The sequence below is a fragment of the Aplysia californica genome, unplaced genomic scaffold (assembly GCF_000002075.1).
Source record: "Aplysia californica isolate F4 #8 unplaced genomic scaffold, AplCal3.0 scaffold00053, whole genome shotgun sequence".
NCBI classification, from domain to species: domain Eukaryota; kingdom Metazoa; phylum Mollusca; class Gastropoda; order Aplysiida; family Aplysiidae; genus Aplysia; species Aplysia californica.
In genome coordinates, this window is record NW_004797323.1 from 1,850,123 (window position 1) to 1,865,168 (window position 15,046).

At 39.3% G+C, this 15,046-nt stretch overlaps 1 protein-coding gene across 1 annotated transcript in view; it reads left to right on the forward strand.

The window, feature by feature from the left end:
- Positions 1-2,302: 2,302 nt before the first annotated feature.
- LOC101862856 (sodium/calcium exchanger 2) overlaps positions 2,303-15,046 on the forward strand; it is a 40,937-nt gene continuing 28,193 nt past the window's right edge. Inside the window, exons 1-2 of the mRNA XM_035968362.1 lie at positions 2,303-2,457; positions 9,625-10,898. Of these exons, the coding sequence (XP_035824255.1) occupies positions 10,650-10,898 (249 nt within the window). The 5' untranslated portion in view covers positions 2,303-2,457; positions 9,625-10,649. The remainder of the gene's footprint in view (positions 2,458-9,624; positions 10,899-15,046) is intronic.

Here is a 15,046-nt window from a genome sequence, read left to right on the forward strand (position 1 = left end):
ATGATGATGATGATGATGATGATGATGATGATGATGATGATGATGATGATGATAAAGCTTCTTCTGGTTTTCTTAATGATGCCGAAATCGTCAACGAAATGCTTATATATTTTGTGATCACACGTAGACCTAGGCCATTAATAGCAGTAGTAGGAGTACAAACACAGAGAGCGGAATTGGGCACTGCCAAAAACAGGTGGTCCAGAGTGTAGTCGTGTCCGTAGCCTGGAATCTTAAGTTCTCAAGTAACGCCGAACAAAAAGAAAAAAGCATATTGACCCGAAAATGAGCTGTGGTCAGTGCCCTTTCTATCACTGCCGATTGGGATTAGAAGGTCAATTAGTCTCCTGAAATTACTCACAGCAGGAAACATGTCTTCCCAGAATGGCATATTTTACTAATACAACGTTACTGCCAAACGCCAGACTAATATCGGCAGTTACATAATTTCTTTATGCGTTTAATTCGGCTGGTTCATAGTGTGTGATTTTTAAGCGTTATCCATGCTGCTATTGATTATATTTGATGCAAACACGTTGTATTCGATTGGTATGAAGCGATCGATCAGCGTGTACTTTTAGATCTTGGCTAAGAGGTTCAACGTTCTCGGTGGGGCTTATATGTTAACCTCGGCCAGTCCATAGAGTGGTGTGTGTAACCCTCTTTTGACGTGATATGTTTGTATCTCTCTCTCTCTTACATTTAATTTGGCTTTGTTTCGTTTTAGAAAGAGTGTTACAGAACCTGAAGCAAAAATAAGTAATAGTTCATATGAGTACCGAAGAATAAATGTATTACTCTAGAGTAACCCCCCCCCCCAAAAAAAAAAACAACCCAAAATAAAAGAAGGATGGACAAAAACGATATATGCTTGATAGGGGAAAAGGAACCAACGATCTAGCCAACCATCGACTAATGACAGTTTTAAAAGTTGGCGAATTACAGGTTTGAGCAAACAAAGACGCTTCAACAACACTCTCTTGTTTCAATAACACACCATGATTTCATAATACTACCTTCAACTTTATATACAGAGAATAATATCCACTCGCAGAGGCTGGTAAAGACTTTATGATGCTTTATGATGTGCGCAGCTGGTTTATTGTTAAACTGTTTTTGGCGGATGAGCTCGATTAGAATGATGTTTTCAAGACTCTTCACTTACTTGACTCTGTCTCGTCGGAGGTGGACGTTAAAATTGGACGTCTGTCCCCCAAAATAACCTTACAATGTTGAAAATGGCGTTAAACCCATAACACACTATACTGACGTTTCTTTCTAAATGAATGACTCGTACAAACGTGAATATTCTTCTTTTTAATGTAGGCGTTTTACAACCCCACTGCACACAGTTTGGATCACTTTGGAGCAAGCTTTGATCTTGCCTGTCAGGGCCAAGCTGGGCTGAGAGGGGATACAACATCCAAGCAGAAAGACCGAGATGCTAAATACAAATTCTCCCCTTATTGGAATCGTACTTGGGCCATCTGTTTGCGATGAGGACGCTCCTAGCATCATTATGGCAATGCGCAAAAAATCTTGGTCATTATACTCAACGATGACAAGGAAAAAAGGGCAGCAGCGGGCGTCAAAAGTGAAGGCGGTGCCCTTCGATCCGTGGACTGACTCCTCTAATACGCCTTTCACTGTGCGCACACACCGTATCTAATCACTTGGCATTTCAAGAAATTTCGATTAAGCACTTCTTTACACTTCTCTGCCTCGCATAAACGTTGTTCTTTCAACTTTGAGGCTTAAGGTATTTCAATTTCCTGTTGTTATTCCACCGCAGAAATGGTTGTGCATTGTCACGTTTTACAACCAGGGTCCCTCTTTCATTACCTGGGGATCATATCTAATAAGACTCTGGATACGTTTTTTTATTTCACTTTTTCAGGGGGTGGGGGAGGGGGGGGGGGTAGTCCTATGAAATTGTCAGCACATGTACTAGCTGGAAGATTGATGGATTAATAAAAGCCGAAATAGAACACGGGGGGGGGCGTCCTTTTCCTAAAGACGACCTGTTGAATGCTAACTCTTAATTTCGACTATTTTCTTTAGCACAGAACATGAAACCAAAGACGTAACTGTTTGGTCTCTGCACCGTTCTCGGCGTTTCTGCTGCTTCAGAAATCCACGCCGCGTGGACGCCAGCTTGTATTTTTCTCTGATCTGTATGAAGGCGCGGAGCGCACCGGTTTGTGACAATCAGAGCCAAATGGTACGAGTAAATACGGGAAAGCCGATCCTCGGTTAGACCAGTGGGAGCTAATCGCCTTAGGGTAGAATGATTCAAAACAAAAGGCAATATAATAGTGGGCCTGCCCCAAGGCTCATACGGTGAGAGGTGTATTATCGTGGTCGCCGTTCCCACAACAAGCAAGCAGTGCATTTTTTGATCGGCATAAACTGCCTCTGAGATATATTGATGAATGTGTGTCTACTTATTGTAAACAGGTGAGTGAGTGTGGGAAACATAAACATTTTTTTCCCCATTTGCGTCGATTTAAAGTCACACTGCCGGTATTTGGAAGGTGCGTATCCCCCCTCCTCTGTTGTTTCTGTCTATTTCTCTTGGTTTTTTTCCCTGAACTAAATTATCCGTACCGTGCCGATGTGCTTTTCTTTATCAAACAAACGAACGAACGCACGAACAAACAAACAATCAAGCAAACAAACAAACAAACAAACAAACAAATATACACAAAAAACAAAACAAACACGTTACATTCTGGGTGCTGGAAGTCAGAGCCACATCATTCCTTGCTTGTAGAACAAATCAGAGGAAACAGTAGTAACAAAAGCAAAGACAACACCAGTAAAGTAAATGGCAAACATCTACATGCAAGTAATGATATACTCACGATTTTTTCTTTACCAAGGAGTTGCATCTCAGGCTAATATGCCTTAAGGTCTATTTGATGCTCCCCGCCCAATACCACATGCACACATCCTACGCTACCAAGAAGTATGGGTTGGGATCGAGGTGAAACACCGATAGGTGGAGAGACAAACGGACCATCCCCTCCACCTCCCCCCCAAAAAAAAACCCAACAACCAACAACAACAAACAACACAACTAGAGGGGGGGGGGGCTGCAGCTGAGCTGAAAGTCCCGATTCGGCTCAAAACTATGGATGGATTTCAAGTTGTAGGCATTTTTAGCTTCTTCAGCCTCTCTTACAACTATTTCATCGCATAAGAACCCCGTATTTCTTCCCATACCAGGCATGTTTGTCACCACAATTTCCTCATAAGTCAATCTTTTATTTTTCTCCATCGCCCGTTTTCTCGAAACGTGGTTTTTCAATAAACCTTTTTGAATAACTTCACCATTATTCAAGCAATCTTCATGAAATTTTCACAGATTGAAGAAAAGATGTAGATCTAATACTAAAACTTTGAGTGAAGAATTTTTTATATGTTGGGTAGTTTTTCGTTGGTGGTGTTTGGAGTGTGGATTTTCTCTAATTTTTTGCAAGCGTGAATACTACCTCGGGACAAAATTCTTAAAAAAGGTTCTAGATCTAGGACGTTTACGAAAAATTAATCACACAGATTTGTAGATCTATGGTTTGCCAAGATGCATGCAGAAAACCCAAAAATTTATTTCCATGAAAAAATAAAGGTGGTATTAATTACGTAAGATGTGTCAACAAAATCCAATACGCCGCCGTATCCATGGAAACGAAACTGTTTTTCTCAGATTTGATTGCCGATTTTAAGACTCATTGTTATACAGTAGGTTCGACAGTAGTTTGATGGATGAATAGATAAATGGACGGCTATCCACAGATCCAGACCAGGTGATGTGTTTGAACAGACATACGGGGTGACAAGGGACAGATAATAATAATATAATAATAATAATAATAATAGTAATACTTATAATGATAATGATAATAATGATAATAATGGAATGATAGTAATAATAATAATAATAATAGTGATAAAATCTTAATGATAATAATGATAAAACTGATAGATTATACATGTATATATATATATATATATATATATATATATATATATATATATATATATATATGTATATATATATAGAGAGATAGATAGATAGATAGATAGATAGATAGATAGATAGATAGATAGATAGATAGATAGATAGATAGATAGATAGATAGATAAATAGCATGTATAGTGCAAATTCCCGCTCTGTGCGCTTTAAGTCTATAATTTTATTACCCCAACAGAGGCCTGGTAGCATTGTGAAACAATCTCAACTTCCCGGGAAGCATACTTTGCAAGCTGTCATTATAGGCGCTAAAACACTAACATGCTGAGATCTTTCGCTCTCTATGTCAGGGTACATATTCTCACTTGGGTAAAGTGACGACTATTTATGTAAAGTGCATTTCCCAAGGACACAAAGTCGTCCTGCAAAAGAGAAGAGCTGGAACAAATAAGAGCTCTGCTGCCCAAAAAGCAGACTTACACTTTATTAGTTTCAAGTTTAAAAAAACGTGTCAGTCTGTGAAAAGCACTTTATCATGATGCTCCCAGGAACGGTAGCGAAGTAAGCTTACATACATGGCCATGGGGTGAACTTTCCGCTTTAGACGTGACACGCTTTCTTACGGGGATTTCAAACTCTGTCGTGCGAAGAAAATGGAACCTCGTCCTTGTAATGAACTGTCTGGATGGAGAGAGGATTTTTTTACCTTATTTATTTTCTTTTGGCTGATCCCATTTCTCAGTCTGGATAATGTTATTCTTACTTTGTTCTGTCGATGACGCCCTCCCTCCCATCCAAGGTGCGTGCCAGTGCCCAAGAATGGTTTCTGATGGCGGGGTAATCAGTGAGAGTGTTCATCCGTAAGCCAATCACGAGATCAATCTCCATCTCAGTTGGAACGGTGAAAATAGTATGTCCTTGGGTTATTGCGATTCTCATTAATTGGGAACTGTTGAATTTTGTAGCAAAATATGAATTCAGATGGGTTTTTTTCCCCTTTTTTTGCACCGCGAGAACAAAACGTATTTACGATTAATAAAGCCACTGTATCTCGTTGGCGTGTATTCATCTTAGCAGAGAAGGTAATGTCAGTAGTTACGAGGGGCGGCCGGAAAATTAGGGGGGGTGGGGGGGGAGGGCGACTATATCTATTATTGTCAATAGGAGTAGTGATTGCGTTATGGAGAGAAAGACAAGATTCAGATGAAAAAGTTGAGTTGAAGTCGACTTGTTATGATAATCGTTTGTATTGTATATAATAGATTACCCAAGCCCAGGGCTTGTCGTTTACAGAGAGGTGATAAACAATAAGACTTACAGATATAAAATTAACATAGTTTGGTAGTTTGGATTCCGTGGCTTTTGGTAAAGGAAATGAACCTACCAATGAAACAAACTTTTCACTTCTTTTAGCTGTGTCGACGGGCTGGATATTCTGTATGTCTCACAGTACATCGGTCGTTGCGTCATTCTGCTAGAGATAAAAGTAAACATTTTCCCTTCCTCGGAATAAACTTGTCCTAGTACGCACATCTGGGACCTCCATTCTCCGTGTAACCACAAGAAGGTCACTTGGACGTTATTATTTTGAGAAGTCGCTTTTAACTTCTTTTAGAAATGGCGGATAGTGGAGGGGGTAAAAAATATTTTAAACTGGTCTTTCTATGATCAACCTTTGGCAAAACGTCAACACTATCGACTGACTTATAAAAATAATACAGAAAAATTCCTCCCTACGAAGCATGCACCTTCACTGAAATAGATTGTGTGACGGATGTCGAGGTGACCATGTGATCTAACGGGAAGCGCATTGATTGCACGTGTTTTACCCCCCCCCCCCTCCACCCCTCACCCCCACCCGTGCGAGATGAGAGAAATCTTTCCTTCAGAAAGACAAGAGATGTTCGATAATAATAGACTTTCCCACGCGTGTTTGATGTGCGTTACAAAGAAGCAACTCATTACAGCTCAGACGATAGGGAAATACAAGGTCACGACATGATGATGGTGATCTATGATGATGATGATGATGAGGATGATGATGATGATGATGATCATCATCATCATCATCATCATTGTAGACTACAAAAAGATTTTTAAAAAGATTTTATATGTTCAGTCTTTCACCGCCTTATGGGTTTATCATCATAGTTTACAACCATCGCTGGCGGTGTATATTATCATTGTGATGTTATAAATACCATTCTGATAACTATCCCTGAACATATTATGTTTCATAGGAAAAATTTCAGAATATTATTTTTTTATAAAAATAAATGCAACTGTAAAAAAAAATGCCATCTACCATTTACAAAACTAACCCAACCCTAACTTTGGGTTGACGGCAGCTGGCATATCTTGTGCACAACGTTATACTATTCAGATGGCCTCCTTTGATAAGATTGAGCCTGGGGGGGGGGGGGGGGGGGTCGAGACAGCCGCTTTATTACTGATGAAAGGGTTGGTAGAAATGATCTTGCCTGCGGCAGGCAGAAGAAATCAACACAGATGAAAGTAAACAGCAAACTGAGAATGCGATCATATTGAACATTAGTAACAATGAACCTGGAAAAATTGAAAAAGAGAAAGAGGGTAAAGATTATGTTCTCGTTGATGTTACGACAACATTATAACTGAAGTGAAATCTAGCTTACAAGTAAAGGATCATAATGCATTATGAAAAGTTTACTCCTATCTATCTATCTATCTATCTATCTGTCTGTCTATCTATCTATCTATCTATCTATCTATCTATCTATCTATCTATCTATCTATCTATTTATCTATCAATAACGCACATGCCGAGGTGCGCGCGCACATGCACATACACCTATACACACAAAGACACACACAAAGGCACACATGTACACAAACACACGCACACACAAAAACACACACACACGCACAATCTGCCTTTCTCTCACTCACACATAAAAGAAACATACACGTACACACTCTATTTCTGACGCCTACACACACGTTCTCTTTCTTTCTTTCTCTATCATTCTCTCTTTCAACGCCCCCCTCTCTCTTTCTCTCTCTGTCTATCAAACACACACACACACACACACACACACACACACACACACACACACACACACACACACACAAACACATACCCCCACACACACCCATACACACACACATGCACACACATGCACACACACACGCACGCGCGCGCAAACTTACTCACACACACACACACACATACACATACACACACACACACACACACACACACACACGAGCACGCGCACGTGCGTGCTCACAGACTAATTAATTCATGTTAGAAAAAACAACAACTCAGATCTGCCAGTTCCCTTTTACTTTCATGGATTATTCTTCGATACGGAAAAACCGAATAATTGGAGCAATAGTTTTTCTCTTGAAAGGCACACTGGAGTGAATTTGTTTTTGCAACTTTTGCAAAAGTATGCACTATTTGACTTCATAGATCATCATATTGTTAGAGACCATTTACCAGTCTGTTTTTCATCGAAGCTGGATTATCAATAATGTACACATAATTCTTCCCACCAACCATTAACGGAACAGGCTGTTCTGAAAAGCGAGTAGCCTTTGTGTCTAATTGCGCGTGGAGAATGCTCTTGCCTTAGCACCGCCTCACTGTTTTGACAATACACGCGCAACCACTGGCAACGCGACAAGCACGGGGCTGTGCGTGGGACGGAGTCAAGAGTGAGCACCATCGATATCGCTCACTTTCAGGTGTGGAAACAGATCACGGCGTGGACGGCGTTGTGAGCAGTGTGAATAGATCGGAGACTTCTGTGGATTAACTTCAGAGAAAGCTCAGAGCTCATGTATTTTTTTGGTAAGATCCAGTTGTGAAAAACAGACAGATCAGCGCTGAGGATCGAAGGGTTAGTTAAGAGTAGATCTGTAAGTTATGTTTATAACATTTTAAGTATTATATTTACATCCCATGCCAATGTTTCACGCTTTGTTTACCTCGGAAGGATTCACTTGTTTCTACCAGCTCTGAAATAATTTTACAGTGCTTCAAGGGCTATTAGAGCTATACAGTTTTGCACAGTTCTGCTCTAGTTTCTACACTCTCTGCTTTGTCATTTTATACACGCAGTGATAGTGTAGCTTTAAAAAATGAAACAAATCAATGTGTTTATGGCATCCGGATATTGTACAATCTCAACAAATTCATTCGTAATTTTTTTATTTTAAAAGTATTTATTTTTGTTTAATATTTTACTAACACTGCGGTAGCCAAAATAAAAAAAGTAAAACGTGTTCCTAGTCTCTGCTTGTTGTTGCTTTGTCGCCAATCGTTTAAAGGCATTACAATAAATATAAATTATGCACTCCCTGACTCTCTGCTGTCTGTTTAGATGTGTATGTTCACACACACGCGCAAATGCACACCTACACACATACAAGCATACATACCCGCACGTACGCACACGCACTCGCACACTGACACACACACAGGCACACACACAGGCTCACACACACACATACACACACACACACACGCACACACACACACACACACACACACACACACACACAGGGGCGCGCGCGCACCGGCGCATGCATACTTGCTTGCATACATACGCAAACCTCATTTTCACGCATGTGTTTATAGTCACACTATGAAAAGTGAATATTATGCTACTACCACATTCAGGGAAGAGTTGTCTTTAGATATGAGAACTTCAGGGAAACTTTTGTCAGGATCCACAATAAAACTAGGCTGGTCCCTAATCCTTTGGTCAAAGTCGCAATATATTATACTGTCATAAATCTATTTATTGTGCCAAACCTCTCCCTATTGGTGGTTGATGAGTGCTCTGTTGTGGTTTGCCCCTTCCTTCCAAGGAAATAATACCTATCGTCATTCGTCCTTTCTCCTCCCTCTTTTCTTTGTATGAAACACCTCTAACCTTGGGCTCTTATATGACCTATTTGTGCAGCAAGTGCGTGAAACTAAATAAACACAAACCTTTCCTTTTCCATTTTCACGGTTTGGATTGTGAGTTAGAGACGAATGACTGTCTACCTAAATTTAAGTTGTACCACCCTGTTTGTTCTCTCTCTCTTTCCCTCTCTCCCCCCCCCTCTCTCTCCCCCCTCTCTCTCTCTATCCATCTCTCTTTCTCTCTCTCTCTTTCTCCCTCTCTCTCTTTCTATATCTCTCTCTTTCCCCCTCGCTCTCTCCGCCTCTCTCTTTCTTTTGTTCTATCAGCCTCGCCTCTCTCTCTCTCTATTTATACCGTATGCGTGAAATAACATATCATAAAACACACACACACACACACACACACACACACACACACACACACACACACACACTCACTCACACACACACACACACACACACAAGAGAGAAACACCTTATATTTTCATATGTCCTTTCGTTATTAGAGAGAGACAAGAAATATTGCGGTTATTCTGTACACTTGCGAGGAAGTTTTCAAAACTATCATATCTTTTATCAAAGTCGTTTTTCTTTTGTATGACTTATTTTCATTTGATTTACAGAAATTGTTCAGTGTCATGCATCGTTCCAATATTTGATTATGTAGAACCGATGTGTCCGTTCTTTAACAAAAGCTTTTTGTTTGAGGAAAAGCCAACTATTCACGACATTTAACTATGTTCCCTTTCCCCAGGAACCAGACTCAGCAGAGAGGACTAGACTTATAAACAGTTCTTCTGTCGATGTAAACTGTTTTGCAGTCTCACTGCATCTGACGTTGGATTCAGCGGTTCTTGAGCAGAACACACCTACAAAACAGATCTCTGCGTCTCTGAGCGTAGAGAACACAACATTTTAAACAACAACGTGTGGAAGTTGCCCACGTAGGCTCTTATCAACAGGTGTCAAAATTGTAGTTTATTAATTTGAGGAAAAACTCACAGGGCATTCTTGCAGTTGTTGTGCACAAAGTGATTTCTTGTGCAGGCACATGTGCTAGTGAAATAAGGACTCATCGGGGCCAAACAAGAAGCCACTTGTGTTTTCATTGGTATAGCGATTCTGATAATGTTGTTACGCTCGGAGCTGAAGGAGTATGGAGTTTATCTATGACAATAAGTCTTATTTGGAGGATTATATTACACAACAAGAACCGAGTTAGTACTGTTCTTTTCAGAATATCATCCAACAACAAAGAGCTAGTGCTGTTGCTGTGTGAGGAGACAGTTTTTCTTGAATGTTTTTTCTCTTAGAGAACATACAAGTATGGCATTCTCAGAGTTACCTTCAGGATAAAACAAGTCATCCATTTTCAAAAGTGTAGTTCCCTCGTTTAATCGTGTGTATACTGTTCTTATATGAAAGAAAAAATCAAATGATTTAAAACTTATTTGGCAAACTTGTATTTACGTAAATAAGGCAACATTTCTAGTTATCTAAATCAAAGCTGCTAAAACGTTCCTATAGGGGACCGGGATTCAGAGCCAGTCGGTTATTCGAAAGAAGAAAAATATTTACTCAACCCCGTTCCGTTTTTCATATCGATTACGGTAACCACAGACAAACAATAAACAATAAAAACGCTGTCATACAGTAATCAAAGGCTTCTCCTTCTTCTGCCAGTCTTATAGCCCTTTGAAAAACTATTTGTTTAACATCACTACTAACACCAACACCATTTCACTTTAAACTACAATCGACTGAGATCAAAACAGGAAGATGGCTACGATAGACCTTGACAACTACTTGTGCTCGGACAAGGGCCTTCTCATGCCCATAATCAACGAGTACACCTGGGAAACAGGAGTCAGAGCGTTCTTCTACTTTCTGGGCATGGTCTGGTGCTTTTTGGGAGTGGCCATCGTGTCGGATTCCTTCATGTGCGGCATCGAGCACATCACTAGCAAAACTCGGACTATCTCCATACCAGACGCTAAGGGGGAAGGGCTAAAGAAAATAGAAGTCAAGGTTAGTGTATGTTAACTGCTTTATTTGTACTGTTGTTGTTATTGATAATGAGTAGTAGCATTATCATCCTTAGTAGTAGTAGTAGTAGTAGTAGTAGTAGTAGTAGTAGTAGTAGTAGTAGTAATAGTAGTAGTAGTAGTTGTAGTAGCAGCAGCAGCAGCAGCAGCAACAGAATGTGTTTCTGTCTTGTTGAACTTTAAATTAATGTTTTTTCGGAAGCATGGTTCATGGTTGTGACATTTACCAAGCGTCATTGGAAGTTAAATCCTTCCAATGACCTTTCATAGTCCCACGGCACATTATTGACCTTCAGCGCTAGTAAAAAGCCCAAAAGACTACCCCATGCCGTACAACTAAGCACAGGGAGTGCTTTTTAATTTTGTACACATCACATTCTCTAGATTATTTTGAGAAAAAGTTAGTTTTTTGATAGGACCAGTAGTGATTCTGTTTTTGGACATCCCATTGACACAACAAAGGCTAATATATATATATATATATATATATATATATATATATATATATATATATATATATATATATATATATATATATATATATATATATATATATATATGAATATATATATATGAATATATATATTATATACCTATACGTTTTCGTTTAACAGAATTCCAAGAACCTCATGTTCTGTCACAGAATGCAGAAAATGAGTGGCAAGAGCACGACAAAGTATGTCAGTTACTTTCTTTCTACCCCCCTTTGAACTCCTGTGAACGCAGGAATTCTAACCAGCGTCATAATCATAGAAAGGCTATGCTTATGACTTACCCAGAAAAGAACGTCTATTGGCGTCGCTGCCTGCTTTGGATCTACAACATCTACCAATTTTAGACAATGGATTGCGGTGGTCTGCAATGTCTGGTGTTGTAAGGGTTAAAGTAAAGTAAATTTTGTGTTTGCAATAATGTTATAATCAAAAATACATCAATGGTAATGATCGCGTTTTTCCTGAAACGCCAGCACGCAAAGTTACAAGGCTATTATCAATAAATGTCACGTTTACAATTGCTAGTTTACTTCTTTTTCCATACTATACGAAATCAAGAGGATTTCGTTTTTAAACGCAATAAATCTATTGTCAATGATCAGGCTATTCATCCTTCGCCACTCTGATTATTTTACATTTATACCCATGTGCATCCATAATCAAGCACAAAGTAAAATACGCTAAATGAAAACTGGGGGTCAGGTGCTATGAGTATTGTTTATCGATATCAGCCAACTCCCTATGGGCGATCCATCAGTGCCAACTACTTAGTCAGTTTATGGATCACCTCAGATTGGCTCAAATGTCGTAGCAACACGCCCTTCACTCAAGGGATTCCAAACTGAAAAGAAACAGAATTAAAACGAACCTGTATGAAAATAGCAGGTGCAAAAACACAATTGTGAGCCATTCCCAGAGAATTAGTACTGTTGAATAAACATGAGGCTGACAAAAAAGAGAAAGACCAGAGGAAAGTAGTACAAGAAAACAAAAGTGTATGCCTATCTAGGCAATATTGAAAGCCAAATATAAAAAAACCCCAACAAACTAAAAACAACAACCACCCCTCCCAAACAAGCAAACAAACAAACAAACACTAACAAACAAAACAAAACAAAACAAAACAAAACAAAACAAAAGCCGAAAGAATTCTATTGACCTAATAGCAGTTCACGTTCGACGATAAAGCGTTAGCTTTTCGTTGTTGACCTTTCGTTGACGGTGGTGTTCAACTACAATTGGAACCAAAAATTGTGCGTTTTCCACCCAGAGGGGATGATGTAATGATTGGGAAATCCATATTGATTGACAGGTATTTCTGCGACTGACTTCTGCTGTTCTTCTCTGTGTTTGTGCTGTTAATTAATCTCCGAGGACTGTGTACTGTGTCTGGTAGCTCTCCACTTTTAACAACTGCACATCATGCCCTCAAACGCCAACCTCCCCCCACTTGTTCCGTCTCAGCCTGCTTTTGTTTTGTGTTTGTTTTTAGGTAAATGTTTGTTTTAGTAAACGTTTTATGGCACATACAACACAATTAAGTCATACAAGTACCAAAAATTAGAGGTGTTAAAAGAGAGCAATAAAAAATAAAAATAAGAAGAGGAGATAAGGACGATACAGTCATGTTTAATTGAAAAGAAGGAGCAAACCACACCAAAACACCCGTCAACCACCCGCTTCTCAGATCTCAGTCAGCGCTGATAGTTAAACTGTTTTAGTGCTGCATGACGGAGTGGATGACCTTTGTTCAAATCCTCAACTACAGGTAAAATCTTGAACATTCGTGGTTATTTAATCTGGAGATAAAGGCATCACTATAAAGAATAGTTTTATAATAAAATTGTTAGAATCTTACCACTGCCAGAGATAAAATTTAAGGTCTTTGATATTAGTTCAGTATCTTATTAATTATTCTAATTATGTTCGTCCCGTGTCTTTTCTTTGCTTCTTTTTCTTCATATCAAAGTGTGATTTCTCCGTTAGAATTCGTGGCCCATTTATTGATTTCTTTATTGCAGATTTTTCTCCTCTGTCATTCTTTAAAAAGTTCTTCTGTCTGTTCTGATCATCTGTAAAATATCACCGTCTGTTGCGGTTATACAGCTTGTATTTCAGCATCCTTTCTTCCCGTCTTAATTCTTTGATTTTCGAAAGCATGTGTACACAATTGCTACTTCTTTTTTGGTTCGTTTTTTTTTTTCTTTTCACATTGATTGTTAACTTCTGTATCTTTTGCTTCATTACACGATTTCTTTATTTCCTTAAACAAAAAGTATGTGTATACTTCTTCTTTTCTCCTTTTTATCTCCCCCTCTCTCCTCCTCCTCCTCCCCCTCCTCCTCCTCCTCCTCCTCCTCTTCTTCTTCTTTTTCTTCTCTGTCTGCCTATCTGTCTGTCTGTCTGTCTGTCTGTCTGTCTGTTTGTCTGTCCCTGTCTCTGGTGGGTGGTTGGAGGGCGCTACTGGCTGGTCCTACTTCTTAACTTTCCCTTCGTTGTTTCTGTCTGTCTGTCTTACTTTTTTCCCAGCACTAAATGACCATTATTGTGTCGATGTGCTTCTCTTTACTCAAACAAACAAACAAACAAACAAGGAAACAAACCAACAAACAAGCACCTGTTGACCTGAAATGTTGTTAGCATGATCTTATCGTATACACTAAATCAGGTCGCATTTCCCTATCAAACTTTATGTTTGATGTGAATAGACATTAACACCTCTGAAGCGGTGCGTCATTAAATTTGAACTACACGTATTTGAAGAATTTTACGCCTCTTGCAACACAAATCGACCTTAAAAGGGGCGAAGATTAGAGCTGTTTAAGCGCTATATTTTTATAGAGAGAGGTACTTACAAAGAAAAGAAGGGAGAGAGAATGATGAGGAAGACCATTATTATGTCTGATAGAAGGAAAAAGGAACAAACCACATACAAGCGCCGTGGGTGGTTGGTGGGTGCTCTAGTGTAGTTTTGCTTGTTCTTCTTTCCTATCAAACGTCTATCGTCCTTATCTCCCCTTCTTCTTTTTGTATGTTTGTTACTCCCTTGTAACACCTCTAATCTTCTGGCTCTCATATCATGGCCTTATGCTGCAGTTGCGAGCGCCGTAAAACCTCTACTAAAACTATTTTAACATCTTCACTGCTGCGTGGATGTATGCACTGGTTTGTGTCTTTCAAAATTAGTTCTTTGCCATTTGTATACTAGTTTATAAGGGAAGTGTTTGGAGATATTACAGTAACAACGTGTGCTTTTGGTTACTTTTTGAATAAATCTATGTGGAAAATCTCTCTTGAAGGATTTTTATCTTGTCTGTACAAATTTTAATGTGGATGAATACATTTCACAATTTCAGCAGTGAGGGGGTTAAAAAAACCATCAGAGCGCCCGCCAACCACCCACCCACCCGCCTCCCCTCAGATAGATCTTGACTGAGATACTGTGAGATCTGTATACGCCTGTGCTCACTCACGAGTCCGCGAGATATTGAAGGGGGCAATAAAGTGCTTCATAATGTATGATTCTTGTCGATGAGCTCCGCTATAAATCTATATCATGGCCTCGTTTCCTATATAGATCTACATGTAGGTTTGGTCTGGTCGATATTGGAAATGTGTGTGTGTTTGTGTGTTTGGG